The 17,099-nt window shown below is 54.8% G+C and overlaps 1 protein-coding gene across 1 annotated transcript; it reads right to left on the bottom strand.

Annotated features, from left to right (window-relative positions):
* Positions 1-2,867: 2,867 nt before the first annotated feature.
* tdgf1 (teratocarcinoma-derived growth factor 1) lies at positions 2,868-6,725 on the bottom strand. Its single transcript, XM_072454703.1, has 4 exons — positions 6,493-6,725; positions 5,075-5,189; positions 4,111-4,220; positions 2,868-3,131 (listed from the first exon to the last, which is right to left on the bottom strand). Exons 1-4 carry the CDS (start codon positions 6,710-6,712, stop codon positions 3,016-3,018), a joined length of 561 nt encoding a protein of 186 aa, XP_072310804.1. The 5' UTR covers positions 6,713-6,725; the 3' UTR covers positions 2,868-3,015.
* Between the last annotated feature and the right edge of the window lie 10,374 nt (positions 6,726-17,099).

Raw genomic sequence — 17,099 nt, 5'->3', positions numbered from 1 at the left:
CTGACCCACATGTCACGTGACCAGTCATATGACTCACCCACGTGCTCCTTCAGCTTAGTGCGCATGCGTTTATCCGTGGATCTATGCGCATGCGCGTATTGTGGCTCATGCAACGTCACAATGGATCTAGTGACCGAGAATGAAGCTGTTTTTATTGTGCAATATTTACTATTTTGTGTTGTTTGTGTTGTTTGTGTTTGTGCTGTTTGTGTTGTGTTGTTTGTGTTGTGTTGTTTGTGTTGTTTGTGTTTGTGCTGTTTGTGTTGTGTTGTTTGTGTTGTGTTGTTTGTGTTGTTTGTGTTGTGTTGTTTGTGTTTGTGCTGTTTGTGTTGTGTTGTTTGTGTTGTGTTGTTTGTGTTGTGTTGTTTGTGTTGTGTTGTTTGTGTTGTGTTGTTTGTGAGGACAAGAAATGACGTCATTGGAAATAAATTATAAATAAAAGGTGAAATGTGTAAATAAATATTCATGTATAAATTAAACCATATGAAGCAGTGAAAAGAACATTTCTGTCTCGATTAAAACATGTCTACATTTATTTATTTATCAAATGATTTATTTACATGTTTTTATTCATGTTCAAACTATTGTCTTCAAACTTAGTTATAGTTATAGTTCCTATAATATTATAACATGTCTCAAAATGTTTGTTATTATTATTATTATTAGGCCCGAGCGTCACAAGCTGGCGAGAGGACTATTAATCTTATAAAGCACTCATTTGCTCTAAGTAGCTCACGAATACGTTCCATCTCTTGCATGTTCCGTTCATATAAACATGTAATGCAAAAATTGAACATTATTACTGTTTAGAGGACCAAAAACACAAAATTATCGAAAGTACCCGTCAGTGACCGAAAATGTATAATTTATGATATTTGAAAAATGGGAAACATTGTTTTTGCATCGGAACATTATTCTTTCTTCTTTCTCCTCAGGACACGCCCCCTATTTTTCACCCAGTGACATTGACGAAAAGTCACAAAAATGTTCACACCTCTAAGAATTATGCCTCTACATTCTGGCCATTTCCCTTTTCTAAAATAAAAAAATGTGCGCGTCAGCGCCCCCAAATGTACCAAAAATGCATTGCATCACAACAGGATAAACCACTACAGAAGAAACAACTACAGGATAAATCACTACAACAGAAGAAACTACTACAGGATAAATCACTACAGGATAAACCACTACAGGATAAACTACTACAGGATAAACTACTACAGAAGAAACTACTACAGAAGAAACTACTACAGGATAAATCACTACAGGATAAACTACTAGAGAAAAAACTACTAAAGGAGAAACTACTACAGAAGAAACTACTAACCCTAACCCTTGAATGAAAAGCTCTCAGTTCATTCATGAGCGCCCCCCTCTGGAGGCCCCTGCACTTACACATGAAGAGTGAGCGCCCCCCTCTGGAGGCGGGCTCACCCTCCTGCCACTCCTGCCGCTCCTGCCGCTCCTGCCGCTCCTGAAACTCTCAATTCAAATATGGCATTTAAAAAAAACAAGCCCCAGATATGAAACAGTTCTATTTATTTTTACAATTGCGCTGACATTTTTGTTAAAAAAAAACATGTTTTTTTTACACAAGTCCGTGGGGTTTAGTCCGTGGGGTTTAGAAAAAGTATGATTTAATAAAAGAACTCATCACATTTGAGGCGGATTCGAGAACAACTCGAGATAAATGTGTTTCAGCCGTTTTATGATCAAACGTCTCATTTACATTTCCACATTCACTTCAGGAACACGAGGTGCAGCCGCAAAAAGGCACGTCACAACAGGGTTCAGGGTACACGGTTCCAGGGTTCTGAGTACCGGGTCCAGGGTCCATGGTACACGGTTCAGGGTACACAGTTTAAGGTTCAGGGTTCAGGGTTGATTTGACGGTGAAGCAGAAACCGCCTTTAGTCGTCCTCAGTCCTGTCCAATAGGACGGACTTTGTTGACACAATATCTGATATTCAGGAGCAACATTTCCATGGAAACCAGCAGCAGGAAGTACGAGTCAGGTCGCCGTAAAACACACACAAAATGTACTTCTCTGGGACATAAAAGCATCACCCGGGCTCCACGTCCCCCTCGTCCCTCGACTCAAAGTGTGTCGTGGACGTCCCGTTGATGAGCGGCGTTTTGGGCGGAGTCAAAGCGTCTGAGGGCGTGTCTCTCCTCGAGCAGCATCAGAGGGCGTGTCTCTCCTTGAGCACACATCAGAGGGCGTGTCTCTCCTCGAGCAGCATCAGAGGGCGTGTCTCTCCTCGAGCAGCATCAGAGGGCGTGTCTCTCCTCGAGCAGCATCAGAGGGCGTGTCTCTCCTCGAGCAGCATCAGAGGGCGTGTCTCTCCTCGAGCAGCATCAGAGGGCGTGTCTCTCCTCGAGCAGCATCAGAGGGCGTGTCTCTCCTCGAGCAGCATCAGAGGGCGTGTCTCTCCTCGAGCAGCATCAGAGGGCGTGTCTCTCCTCGAGCAGCATCAGAGGGCGTGTCTCTCCTCGAGCAGCATCAGAGGGCGTGTCTCTCCTCGAGCAGCATCAGAGGGCGTGTCTCTCCTCGAGCAGCATCAGAGGGCGTGTCTCTCCTCGAGCAGCATCAGAGGGCGTGTCTCTCCTCGAGCAGCATCAGAGGGCGTGTCTCTCCTCGAGCAGCATCAGAGGGCGTGTCTCTCCTCGAGCAGCATCAGAGGGCGTGTCTCTCCTCGAGCAGCATCAGAGGGCGTGTCTCTCCTCGAGCAGCATCAGAGGGCGTGTCTCTCCTCGAGCAGCATCAGAGGGCGTGTCTCTCCTCGAGCAGCATCAGAGGGCGTGTCTCTCCTCGAGCAGCATCAGAGGGCGTGTCTCTCCTCGAGCAGCATCAGAGGGCGTGTCTCTCCTCGAGCAGCATCAGAGGGCGTGTCTCTCCTCGAGCAGCATCAGAGGGCGTGTCTCTCATACAGAGTTCAGGGGGGCTGCTGCGGGTGGGGCTGAAGCGTGGGTTAGGGGCGGGGTCTGTGGGTGCTAGGGGCGGGGTCTGCAGGGTCAGAGTGTCGTCCTCCACAGCAGCAGAGAGAGGAGGGGCAGCAGAGTGACCAGTGTCCAGTGCGGCCTGCAGCGTCCAGCTGAAGCTCTGACCCATCGCACCTCGTCAGAGTCGCCTGCGGCACAAGCAAAGAATGAGTGTGGTCAGGATGTGGTCAGGATGTGGTCAGGTGTGGTATGGATTTGGTCAGGATGTGGTCAGGATGTGGTCAGGAGTGGTCAGGTGTGGTCAGGTGTGGTCAGGATGTGGTCAGGTGTGGTATGGATTTGGTCAGGTGTGGTCAGGATGTGGTCAGGAGTGGTATGGATTTGGTCAGGTGTGGTCAGGATGTGGTCAGGTGTGGATTTGGTCAGGTGTGGTCAGGAGTGGTCAGATGTGGTCAGGTGTGGTCAGGTGTGGTCAGGATGTGGTCAGGATGTGGTCAGGATGTGGTCAGGAGTGGTATGGATTTGGTCAGGATGTGGTCAGGATGTGGTATGGATTTGGTCAGGATGTGGTCAGGAGTGGTCAGGAGTGGTATGGATTTGGTCAGGTGTGGTCAGGTGTGGTCAGGATGTGGTCAGATGTGGTCAGGTGTGGTATGGATTTGGTCAGGTGTGGTCAGGATGTGGTCAGATGTGGTCAGGATGTTGTCAGGATGTGGTCAGGTGTGGTATGGATTTGGTCAGGTGTGGTCAGGATGTGGTCAGGATGTGGTCAGGATGTGGTCAGGATGTGGTCAGGAGTGGTCAGGTGTGGTATGGATTTGGTCAGGTGTGGTCAGGATGTGGTCAGGATGTGGTCAGGAGTGGTATGGATTTGGTCAGGTGTGGTCAGGATGTGGTCAGGTGTGGTCAGGATGTGGTCAGGATGTGGTCAGGATGTGGTCAGGATGTGATCAGATGTGGTCAGGTGTGATCAGGATGTGATCAGGATGTGGTCAGGAGTGGTCAGGTGTGGTCAGATGTGGTCAGGATGTGGTCAGGTGTGATCAGATGTGGTCAGGTGTGATCAGGATGTGATCAGGATGTGATCAGGATGTGGTCAGGAGTGGTCAGGTGTGGTCAGATGTGGTCAGGATGTGGTCAGGTGTGGTCAGATCAGTCTGTATTTACCGCAGTCCTGGTGGAAGACATGGGGGAAGCAGTGCAGCACGCCGTAACCACAGCGACAGTACGAGCAGCCCTTCTGCACCCACTCTCCATGAGGGACCGGCCCGCAGCTCCTGCAGGACCACAGGGGGGACATGAAGTACAAGTATGCAGTGGAAGTACAAGTATGCAGTGGAAGTACAAGTATGCATGTGTTACTTATACAGAGCTGTATTTGATCAGCTCCTGCGTGTTAAAGTTAAAACTGACTTTATGTCATATTGAACTTTAAAAACTGGTAAATGAAGGTGACGAGTGAAAAACTGTATTTGAAAGTGTTTCTGGTCATTTAAATGATACAAATAGAGTCACTAACGACTGGCACCGTCGACACAAAAGCACTGAAACTGGAGCGCGAGCCGTGTTAGCATATGTTAGCATCTGCTGCTCTCCGGGTGGGACAGTGGCATGCTAATGTGCCATGCTAATGTGCCATGCTAATGTGCCATGCTAATGTCCCATCCATGTCAATAGCAGGACATTAGCACGTATCCCGCTCACAGACGGCCCCCGTTTAACATGAGAAAGAGCCACGCCCACTGCTCTGCTCAGGGAAACGGTCAGCAGCAGCTCCCGAGTCCAGACTGAGACGAGCATCGAAACTAGATCAAGACACGACGCCTTAAACGCCCCAAGACACGACACCTTAAACGCCCCAAGACACAACGCTTTAAACGCCTCAAAACACGACGCCTTAAACGCCCCAAGACACGACGCCTCGCCCCAAGACACGACGCCTTAAACGCCCCAAGACACAACGAGTTTGTAACGTTAGCATCGTGACAGAGTCTGAAACGTTAGCATAGCGACAGAGTCTGAAACGTTAGCATCGCAACAGAGTCTGAAACGTTAGCATCGCAACAGAGTCTGAAACGTTAGCATCGCAACAGAGTGACGCGCAAACTGAACTTTAGACAGTTCCTCTCACCGTAGGCGCTGGTCGTACTCGCAGGTTCTCCCGGTGAAGAACTGTGGACAGGCACAGAAGCTCCCCAGGATGCAGGTTCCCCCGTTCAGACAGCAGCTGCGGCTCTGCTCGGAACCTGAACACACGGGCAGAAGAACCGTTACCCCTGAACACACGGGCAGAAGAACCGTTACCCCTGAACACACGGGCAGAAGAACCGTTACCCCTGAACACACGGGCAGAAGAACCGTTACCCCTGAACACACGGGCAGAAGAACCGTTACACCTGAACACACGGGCAGAAGAACCGTTACCCCTGAACACACGGGCAGAAGAACCGTTACACCTGAACACACGGGCAGAAGAACCGTTACCCCTGAACACACGGGCAGAAGAACCGTTACCCCTGAACACACGGGCAGAAGAACCGTTACCCCTGAACACACGGGCAGAAGAACCGTTACACCTGAACACACGGGCAGAAGAACCGTTACCCCTGAACACACGGGCAGAAGAACCGTTACCCCTGAACACACGGGCAGAAGAACCGTTACACCTGAACACACGGGCAGAGGAACCGTTACACCTGAACACACGGGCAGAAGAACCGTTACACCTGAACACACGGGCAGAGGAACCGTTACACCTGAACACACGGGCAGAAGAACCGTTACCCCTGAACACACGGGCAGAGGAACCGTTACACCTGAACACACGGGCAGAAGAACCGTTACACCTGAACAAACGGGCAGAAGAACCGTTACCCCTGAACACGACGGGCCCGGTCCCTGCGGTCAGAAGACATTTGCCCCAGAGGGCCTCCAGGAGGGGTTCCGGGAGGGGCTCCTGGAGGGGTTCCTGGAAGGGCTCCGGGAGGGGTTCCTGGAGGGGCTCCTGGAAGGGCTCCGGGAGGGGTTCCTGGAGGGGCTCCTGGAAGGGCTCCGGGAGGGGTTCCTGGAGGGGCCCGCAGTGTGGCTCTAATAGGACTCTCAGTTTATCCAGAGAGGCCTGTTTATCTTTACAGAGCCCTGACACATTTATCAGGGGCCCGACAGAAGCGCTGCAGACCCCCGCTCCTCTGTGAACCATCAGTGTGATTACAGCTCAGACCCCCACTGGCCCCCCACTGGCCCCCCACGCCTCATATCAGAGCCACTCCAGATTAGAAGCTGCCGGGGCCTCTTTTTGGGCTTCGGAGAGTCACAGGATTTGGTTTAACTTCAGTTTCATGATAAAGGACAAAAGAGTCTAAAATACAAACTCTGAATCTTTTGAGGCCGTTATTGATGCAGATAATGGAACCACTCGACATGAAGTAGTTCCTCTATTTTTGGCCTGGTTTTTATGGGACTGGGGCCTCTTTTCAAAGGCAGCGTGTCAGTCTGGGTTCTGATCTGCTGGGGCCCTGGGGTCCAAACGTGGAAACAGGAGGTTCTTACTGGCAGTGAGTCCGATGAAGGGCAGCACTGCATTGGCGTCGCGGTGCCTTCGGTCCCCGGAGCCGCTGGAGCCGCTGGAGCCTCTGGAGCCGCTGGAGCCGCTGGAGCCTCTGGAGCCGCTGGAGCCCACCTCGGACAGACGACTCAGAAACTGCTGCTGCTGCAATGCGGACGAAGCGGCTGACAGGGAGCCGGGGCCCCTGGGAGCCGCAGAGGGCATGCACAAGCCTCCATCACAGTCTGTACGACACACACAAGAAACAACTGTGGACAAAGCTAGAGACAAACACTAAAGTGCAGTTTATGCGAGTCTAACACTTTCAAACTTATATTTCTAAACACGTTCTCCCAAAACAAAGAACTTCAAGGTGATTTTTAGCTTAAAAATCTTGTGAGAAGTTTAATAGTCACAAACCTGCAGGAGCAGCAGGAGCAGGAGCAGAGGAGACAAACAGCAGGAGCGCAGCGACGCACCACCTGCAGAACATGGACCAAACCAGGACATGTAAAACACACACACACACACACACACACACACACACACACACACACACACACACACACACACACACACACACACACACACACACACACACACCTGAGCAGCAGTAGACGCATGTTGACCCAAAACTCCACCAAAATGTATAAAAACCAAAGAGAAGTCGCTGTGGACGTGAGGGGCCTCTGCCTCTGGAGGGGCCTCTGGAGGGGGCGTGAGGGGCCTCTGGAAGGTTTGAAGTGAACGCGCCGCGTCTCAAGAGCGCACTGACGCGGAGGGGCGCGAGTGCTTCAGGTGAGGAGGAGGAGCAGCGGCTGTGGGCGGAGCCTCAGTGACCCCAATACCCGCCCCCTCTTTGGCCCCTGCGTTTCACCAGAGGCGGGGGCCAATTCAAACTAACACACATCGCGCACGTGCGCCTTTACGTACGTATCATTCGCTTTAGGTTCATTAGCAGATTTGTATCAGAACAACAACAAAACAACAACAGAACTGAGAAGAAAACAAGAGGAATCAGAGCAAATTAACTTCATAATTGTCCCATTGAAATGTGAGGTTTCTTGTTCCATCGTGTGTGTCTGTTCTGATATGAGTCATCCTGGAGTAAGAGATCCATCCACTGTGTCCATGGAGGGGTTTGAGGCCCACGCACACGAGACATGCTGGTGTCCTCTGTGGTGCATCAGCTCCTGTAGGTGTGGTCATCACAGAGGGAGAGGAAGAAGCTGGACAAAGCTCCGTCCTGGGCTGTCCTCTGGACTCGGTGCAGGAGGTGGAGGAAAGAAGGGTCCTGGCTAAACTCACATCTATGCTGGACCATGAGTGTCGCCCCCTGCAGGACACTCTGTCCCCTGCAGGACACTCTGTCCCCTGCAGGACACTCTGTCCCCTGCAGGACACTCTGTCCACTCTGGAGAGCAGCTTCAGTGACTGATCCACCCTCGCTGTTGAAGGAGACGTTTCACAGTCTGTCCTTCTGCTGCTGTCACACTTTAGAACAAACATGTGCAATACTGACTTAACCATGTGCATAAACTGCTTTAAATAAGAATGTTTACTTTTGCCACTATTATTATTTTTGTCTTTTGTTATTTTTCTCTATATTCCTTATTAAAAATATGAAAGGTTTTGTCCATAAGAGTTTTTCTATTAAGAGTGTTTTTTTAAAGCTTCCTATAAGTGATCTGTTATTTTACTTCTGTATCTACTTGTGTTGCAACATCGAACTTTCCCCATTGTGTGGACAAATAAAGGTTTATCTTATCTTATCCAGTGTCGTGCCAAAACTCCCAGAAGCCACAGTTTCTCCAGCATTCGGCCCCTTCCTGTTAATAATGAGCACTTTGGCCCCTCCCTGTGAATAATGAGCACTTTGGCCCCTCCCTGTGAATAATGAGCACTTTGGCCCCTCCCTGTGAATAATGAGCACTTTGGCCCCTCCCTGTGAATAATGAGCACTTTGACCCCTCCCTGTGAACAATGAGCACTTTGGCCCCTCCCTGTGAATAATGAGCACTCTGTATGGTGTTATTATGAACAACATAATACACATTCTCCCACATGGGCCCCCGGGGGCCTCCACTGTGATGTGCATATCCCTCCTCTTCTTCCATTTGATTTGAAGACATATTTCAGTCAGAGGGTTATGATTATTGTTACTTTTTTCATTTCTAGATTATGATACAGTAACTCTAAATAACTGTAAATGTCTTTAAAAGTGGTGAAGGTGAGACGACCGGAGTGCCACAGGGGGCGCTAGTGCACACTGTCATTACCACTGCCACAGGGGGCTTTAGTGTGCACTGTCATTACCACTGGAGTGCCACAGGGGGCGCTAGTGCGCACTGTCATTACCACTGGAGGGCCACAGGGGGTGCTAGTGCACACCGTCATTACCACTGGAGTGCTACAGGGGGCGCTAGTGCACACTGTCATTACCACTGCCACAGGGGGCTTTAGTGTGCACTGTCATTACCACTGGAGGGCCACAGGGGGTGCTAGTGCACACCGTCATTACCACTGGAGTGCCACAGGGGGCGTTATTTCGCACTGTCATTACCACTGGCGCGCCACAGGGGGCGCTAGTGCGCGCTGTCATTACCACTGGAGTACCACAGGGGGAAGCTAGTGCGCACTGTCATTACAACTGGAGTGCCAAAGGGGGCGCTAGTGCACACTGTCATTACCACTGGAGGGCCACAGGGGGCGCTAGTGCACACTGTCATTACCACTGGAGGGCCACAGGGGGCGCTAGTGCACACTGTCATTACCACTGGAGTGCCACAGGGGGCGCTAGTGCACACTGTCATTACCACTGCCACAGGGGGCGCTAGTGCGCACTGTCATTACCACTGCCACAGGGGGCTTTAGTGTGCACTGTCATTACCACTGGAGTGCCACAGGGGGCGCTAGTGCGCACTGTCATTACCACTGGAGGGCCACAGGGGGCGCTAGTGCACACTGTCATTACCACTGGAGTGCCACAGGGGGCGCTAGTGCACACTGTCATTACCACTGCCACGGGGGGCTTTAGTGTGCACTGTCATTACCACTGGCGTGCCACAGGGGGCGCTAGTGCACACTGTCATTACCACTGCCACAGGGGGCTTTAGTGTGCACTGTCATTACCACTGGAGGGCCACAGGGGGTGCTAGTGCACACCGTCATTACCACTGGAGTGCCACAGGGGGCGTTATTTCGCACTGTCATTACCACTGGCGCGCCACAGGGGGCGCTAGTGCGCGCTGTCATTACCAATGGAGTACCACAGGGGGAAGCTAGTGCGCACTGTCATTACAACTGGAGTGCCAAAGGGGGCGCTAGTGCACACTGTCATTACCACTGGAGGGCCACAGGGGGCGCTAGTGCACACTGTCATTACCACTGGAGGGCCACAGGGGGCGCTAGTGCACACTGTCATTACCACTGGAGTGCCACAGGGGGCGCTAGTGCACACTGTCATTACCACTGCCACAGGGGGCGCTAGTGCGCACTGTCATTACCACTGCCACAGGGGGCTTTAGTGTGCACTGTCATTACCACTGGAGTGCCACAGGGGGCGCTAGTGCGCACTGTCATTACCACTGGAGGGCCACAGGGGGCGCTAGTGCACACTGTCATTACCACTGGAGTGCCACAGGGGGCGCTAGTGCACACTGTCATTACCACTGCCACGGGGGGCTTTAGTGTGCAATGTCATTACCACTGGCGTGCCACAGGGGGCGCTAGTGCACACTGTCATTACCACTGCCACAGGGGGCTTTAGTGTGCACTGTCATTACCACTGGAGTGCCACAGGGGGAAGCTAGTGCGCACAGTCATTACCACTGGAGTGCCACAGGGGGGGCTAATGCACACCGTCATTACCACTGGAGTGCCACAGGGGGAGCTAGTGCGCACTGTCATTACCACTGGAGTGCCACAGGGGGCGCTAATGCGCACCGTCATTACCACTGGAGTGCCACAGGGGGCGCTAGTGCACACTGTCATTACCACTGGAGTGCCACAGGGGGCACTAGTACACACTGTCATTACCACTGGAGTGCCACAGGGGGCGCTAGTGCGCGCTGTCATTACCACTGGAGTGCCACAGGGGGCGCTAGTGCGCACTGTCATTACCACTGGAGTGCCACAGGGGGCGCCAGTGCGCACTGTCATTACCACTGGAGTGCCACAGGGGGCGCTAGTGCGCACTGTCATTACCACTGGAGTGCCACAGGGGGCGCTAGTGCGCACTGTCATTACCACTGGAGTGCCACAGGGGGCGCTAGTGCGCACTGTCATTACCACTGGAGTGCCACAGGGGGCGCTAGTGCGCACTGTCATTACCACTGGAGTGCCACAGGGGACGCTAGTGCGCACTGTCATTACCACTGGAGTGCCACAGGGGGCGCTAATGCGCACTGTCATTACCACTGGAGTGCCACAGGGGGCGCTAGTGCACACTGTCATTACCACTGGAGTGCCACAGGGGGCTTTAGTGTGCACTGTCATTACCACTAGAGTGCCACAGAGGGCGCTAATGCGCACTGTCATTACCACTGGAGTGCCACAGGGGGCTCTAGTGTGCACTGTCATTACCACTGGAGTGCCACAGGGGGCGCTAGTGCGCACTGTCATTACCACTGGAGTGCCACAGGGGGCGCTAGTGCACACTGTCATTACCACTGGAGGGCCACAGGGGGCGCTAGTGCGCACTGTCATTACCACTGGCGTGCCACAGGGGGCGCTAGTGCGCACTGTCATTACCACTGGAGGGCCACAGGGGGAAGCTAGTGCGCACAGTCATTACCACTGGAGTGCCACAGGGGGGGCTAATGCACACCGTCATTACCACTGGAGTGCCACAGGGGGAGCTAGTGCGCACTGTCATTACCACTGGAGTGCCACAGGGGGCGCTAATGCGCACCGTCATTACCACTGGAGTGCCACAGGGGGCGCTAGTGCACACTGTCATTACCACTGGAGTGCCACAGGGGGCACTAGTACACACTGTCATTACCACTGGAGTGCCACAGGGGGCGCTAGTGCGCGCTGTCATTACCACTGGAGTGCCACAGGGGGCGCTAGTGCGCACTGTCATTACCACTGGAGTGCCACAGGGGGCGCCAGTGCGCACTGTCATTACCACTGGAGTGCCACAGGGGGCGCTAGTGCGCACTGTCATTACCACTGGAGTGCCACAGGGGGCGCTAGTGCGCACTGTCATTACCACTGGAGTGCCACAGGGGGCGCTAGTGCGCACTGTCATTACCACTGGAGTGCCACAGGGGGCGCTAGTGCGCACTGTCATTACCACTGGAGTGCCACAGGGGACGCTAGTGCGCACTGTCATTACCACTGGAGTGCCACAGGGGGCGCTAATGCGCACTGTCATTACCACTGGAGTGCCACAGGGGGCGCTAGTGCACACTGTCATTACCACTGGAGTGCCACAGGGGGCTTTAGTGTGCACTGTCATTACCACTAGAGTGCCACAGAGGGCGCTAATGCGCACTGTCATTACCACTGGAGTGCCACAGGGGGCTCTAGTGTGCACTGTCATTACCACTGGAGTGCCACAGGGGGCGCTAGTGCGCACTGTCATTACCACTGGAGTGCCACAGGGGGCGCTAGTGCACACTGTCATTACCACTGGAGGGCCACAGGGGGCGCTAGTGCGCACTGTCATTACCACTGGCGTGCCACAGGGGGCGCTAGTGCGCACTGTCATTACCACTGGAGGGCCACAGGGGGCGCTAGTGCGCACTGTCATTACCACTGGAGTGCCACAGGGGGCCCTAGTGCGCACTGTCATTACCACTGGAGTGCCACAGGGGGCGCTAGTGCGCACTGTCATTACCACTGGAGTGCTACAGGGGGGCGCTAGTGCACACTGTCATTACCACTGGAGTGCCAAAGGGGGCGCTAGTGCACACTGTCATTACCACTGCCACAGGGGGCGCTAGTGCACACTGTCATTACCACTGGAGTGCCACAGGGGGTGCTAGTGCGCACTGTCATTACCACTGGAGTGCCAGAGGGGGCGCTAGTGCGCACTGTCATTACCACTGGAGTGCCACAGGGGGCGCTAGTGCGCACTGTCATTACCACTGGAGTGCTACAGGGGGCGCTAGTGCACACTATCATTACCACTGGAGTGCTACAGGGGGCGCTAATGCACACTGTCATTACCACTGGAGTGCTACAGGGGGCGCTAGTGCGCACTGTCATTACCACTGGAGTGCCACAGGGGACGCTAGTGCGCACTGTCATTACCACTGGAGTGCTACAGGGGGCACTAGTGCACACTGTCATTACCACTGGAGTGCTACAGGGGGCGCTAGTGCACACTGTCATTACCACTGCCACAGGGGGGCTAGTGCGCACTGTCATTACCACTGGAGTGCCACAGGGGGCGCTAGTGCGCACTGTCATTACCACTGGAGTGCCACAGGGGGCGCTAGTGCGCACAGTCATTACCACTGGAGTGCCACAGGGGGCGCTAGTGCACACTGTCATTACCACTGCCACAGGGGCGCTAGTGCGCACTGTCATTACCACTGGAGTGCCACAGGGGGCGCTAGTGCGCACTGTCATTACCACTGGAGTGCCACAGGGGGCGCTAGTGTGCACTGTCATTACCACTGGAGTGCCAGAGGGGGCGCTAGTGCGCACTGTCATTACCACTGGAGTGCCACAGGGGGCGCTAGTGCACACTGTCATTACCACTGGAGTGCTACAGGGGGCGCTAGTGCACACTGTCATTACCACTGGAGTGCCACAGGGGGCGCTAGTGCACACTGTCATTACCACTGCCACAGGGGGCGCTAGTGCACACTGTCATTACCACTGGAGTGCCACAGGGGGCGCTAGTGCGCACTGTCATTACCACTGGATTGCTACATGGGGCGCTAGTGCGCACTGTCATTACCACTGGAGTGCCACAGGGGGCGCTAGTGCGCACTGTCATTACCACTGGAATGCTACAGGGGGCGCTAGTGCACACTGTCATTACCACTGGAGTGCTACAGGGGGCGCTAGTGTGCACTGTCATTACCACTGGAGTGCCACAGGGGGCGCTAGTGCGCACTGTCATTACCACTGGAGTGCCACAGGGGGCGCTAGTGCACACTGTCATTACCACTGCCACAGGGGGGCTAGTGCGCACTGTCATTACCACTGGAGTGCCACAGGGGGCGCTAGTGCGCACTGTCATTAGCACTGGAGTGCCACAGGGGGTGCTGGTGCACACTGTCATTACCACTGGAGTGACACAAGGGGGCGCTAGTGCACACTGTCATTACCACTGGAGTGCCACAGGGGGCGCTAGTGCGCACTGTCATTACCACTGGAGTGCCACAGGGGGTGCTAGTGCACACTGTCATTACCACTGCCACAGGGGGCGCTAGTGCACACTGTCATTACCACTGGGGTGCCACAGGGGGCGCTAGTGCGCACTGTCATTACCACTGGATTGCTACAGGGGGCGCTAGTGCGTACAGTCATTACCACTGGAGTGCTACAGGGGGCGCTAGTGCACAGTCATTACCACTGGAGTGCCACAGGGGGCGCTAGTGCGCACTGTCATTACCACTGGAGTGCTACAGGGGGCGCTAGTGCACACTGTCAGTACCACTGGAGTGCTACAGGGGTGCGCTAGTGCAAACTGTCATTACCACTGGAGTGCTACAGGGGGCGCTAGTGCGCACTGTCATTACCACTGGAGTGCTACAGGGGGCGCTAGTGCACACTGTCATTACCACTGCCACAGGGGGGCTGGTGCGCACTGTCATTACCACTGGAGTGCCACAGGGGGCGCTAGTGCGCACTGTCATTACCACTGGAGTGCCAGAGGGGGCTCTAGTGCGCACTTTCATTATCACTGGAGGGCCACAGGGGGCGCTAGTGCACACTGTCATTACCACTGGAGGGCCACAGGGGGCGCTAGTGCGCACTGTCATTACCACTGGATTGCCACAGAGGGCGCTAGTGCACACTGTCATTACCACTGGAGTGCCAAAGGGGGCGCTAGTGCGCACTTTCATTATCACTGGAGGGCCACAGGGGGCGCTAGTGCGCACTGTCATCACCACTGGATTGCTACAGGGAGCGCTAGTGCGCACTGTCATTACCACTGGAGTGCTACAGGGGGCGCTAGTGCGCACTGTCATTACCACTGGAGTGCTACAGGGGGCGCTAGTGCACACTGTTATTACCACTGGAGTGCCACAGGGGGCGCTAGTGCGCACTGTCATTACCACTGGAGTGCCACAGGGGGTGCTAGTGCACACTGTCATTACCACTGGAGTGCTACAGGGGGCGCTAGTGCCCACTGTCATTACCACTGGAGTGCCACAGGGGGCGCTAGTGCGCACTGTCATTACCACTGGAGTGCCACAGGGGGTGCTAGTGCCCACTGTCATTACCACTGGAGTGCCACAGGGGGCGCTAGTGCGCACTGTCATTACCACTGGAGTGCCACAGGGGGCCCTAGTGCGCACTGTCATTACCACTGGAGGGCCACAGGGGGCGCTAGTGCACACTGTCATTACCACTGCCACAGGGGCGCTAGTGCGCACTGTCATTACCACTGGAGTGCCACAGGGGGCGCTAGTGCGCACTGTCATTACCACTGGAGTGCCACAGGGGGCGCTAGTGCGCACTGTCATTACCACTGGAGTGCCACAGGGGGCGCTAGTGTGCCCTGTCATTACCACTGGAGTGCCACAGGGGGCGCTAGTGCGCACTGTCATCACCACTGGATTGCTACAGGGAGCGCTAGTGCGCACTGTCATTACCACTGGAGTGCTACAGGGGGCGCTAGTGCGCACTGTCATTACCACTGGAGTGCTACAGGGGGCGCTAGTGCACACTGTTATTACCACTGGAGTGCCACAGGGGGCGCTAGTGCGCACTGTCATTACCACTGGAGTGCCACAGGGGGTGCTAGTGCACACTGTCATTACCACTGGAGTGCTACAGGGGGCGCTAGTGCCCACTGTCATTACCACTGGAGTGCCACAGGGGGCGCTAGTGCGCACTGTCATTACCACTGGAGTGCCACAGGGGGTGCTAGTGCCCACTGTCATTACCACTGGAGTGCCACAGGGGGCGCTAGTGCGCACTGTCATTACCACTGGAGTGCCACAGGGGGCCCTAGTGCGCACTGTCATTACCACTGGAGGGCCACAGGGGGCGCTAGTGCACACTGTCATTACCACTGCCACAGGGGCGCTAGTGCGCACTGTCATTACCACTGGAGTGCCACAGGGGGCGCTAGTGCGCACTGTCATTACCACTGGAGTGCCACAGGGGGCGCTATTGCGCACTGTCATTACCACTGGAGTGCCACAGGGGGCGCTAGTGTGCCCTGTCATTACCACTGGAGTGCCACAGGGGGCGCTAGTGCGCACTGTCATTACCACTGGAGTGCCACAGGGGGCGCTAGTGCACACTGTCATTACCACTGCCACAGGGGGCGCTAGTGCACACTGTCATTACCACTGGAGTGCCACAGGGGGCGCTAGTGCGCACTGTCATTACCACTGGATTGCTACAGGGGGCGCTAGTGCGCACTGTCATTACCACTGGAGACCTACAGGGGGCGCTAGTGCACACTGTTATTACCACTGGAGTGCCACAGGGGGCGCTAGTGCGCACTGTCATTACCACTGGAGTGCTACAGGGGGCGCTAGTGCACACTTTCATTACCACTGGAGTGCTACAGGGGGCGCTAGTGCACACTGTCATTACCACTGGAGTGCCACAGGGGGCGCTAGTGCACACTGTCATTACCACTGCCACAGGGGGCGCTAGTGCACACTGTCATTACCACTGGAGTGCCACAGGGGGCGCTAGTGCACACTGTCATTACCACTGGAGTGCCACAGGGGGCGTTAGTGCGCACTGTCATTACCACTGGAGTGCTACAGGGGGCGCTAGTGCACACTGTCATTACCACTGGAGTGCTACAGGGGGCGTTAGTGCGCACTGTCAATACCACTGGAGTGCCACAGGGGGCGTTAGTGCGCACTGTCATTACCACTGGAGTGCTACAGGGGGCGCTAGTGCACACTGTCATTACCACTGGAGTGCCACAGGGGGCGCTAGTGCGCACTGTCATTACCACTGGAGTGCCACAGGGGGCGCTAGTGCGCACTGTCATTACCACTGGAGTGCCACAGGGGGTGCTAGTGCACACTGTCAATACCACTGGAGTGACACAAGGGGCGCTAGTGCGCACTGTCATTACCACTGGAGTGCCACAGGGGGCGCTAGTGCGCACTGTCATTACCACTGGAGTGCCACAGGGGGCGCTAGTGCGCACTGTCATAACCACTGGAGTGCCACAGGGGGCCCTAGTGCGCACTGTCATTACCACTGGAGTGCCACAGGGGGCGCTAGTGCGCACTCTCATTACCACTGGAGTGCTACAGGGGGCGCTAGTGCACACTGTCATTACCACTGGAGTGCCAAAGGGGGCGCTAGTGCACACTGTCATTACCACTGCCACAGGGGGCGCTAGTGCACACTGTCATTACCACTGGAGTGCCACAGGGGGTGCTAGTGCGCACTGTCATTACCACTGGAGTGCCACAGGGGGCCCTAGTGCGCACTGTCATTACCA

The sequence above is a fragment of the Eucyclogobius newberryi genome, unplaced genomic scaffold, assembly GCF_026437365.1.
Source record: "Eucyclogobius newberryi isolate DKJ021-1_F unplaced genomic scaffold, fEucNew1.0.hap1 SCAF_2, whole genome shotgun sequence".
NCBI lineage: Eukaryota > Metazoa > Chordata > Actinopteri > Gobiiformes > Gobiidae > Eucyclogobius > Eucyclogobius newberryi.
The sequence above is the reverse complement of the archived record's forward strand: the minus strand, read 5'-3'. Positions and strand labels throughout refer to the sequence as shown.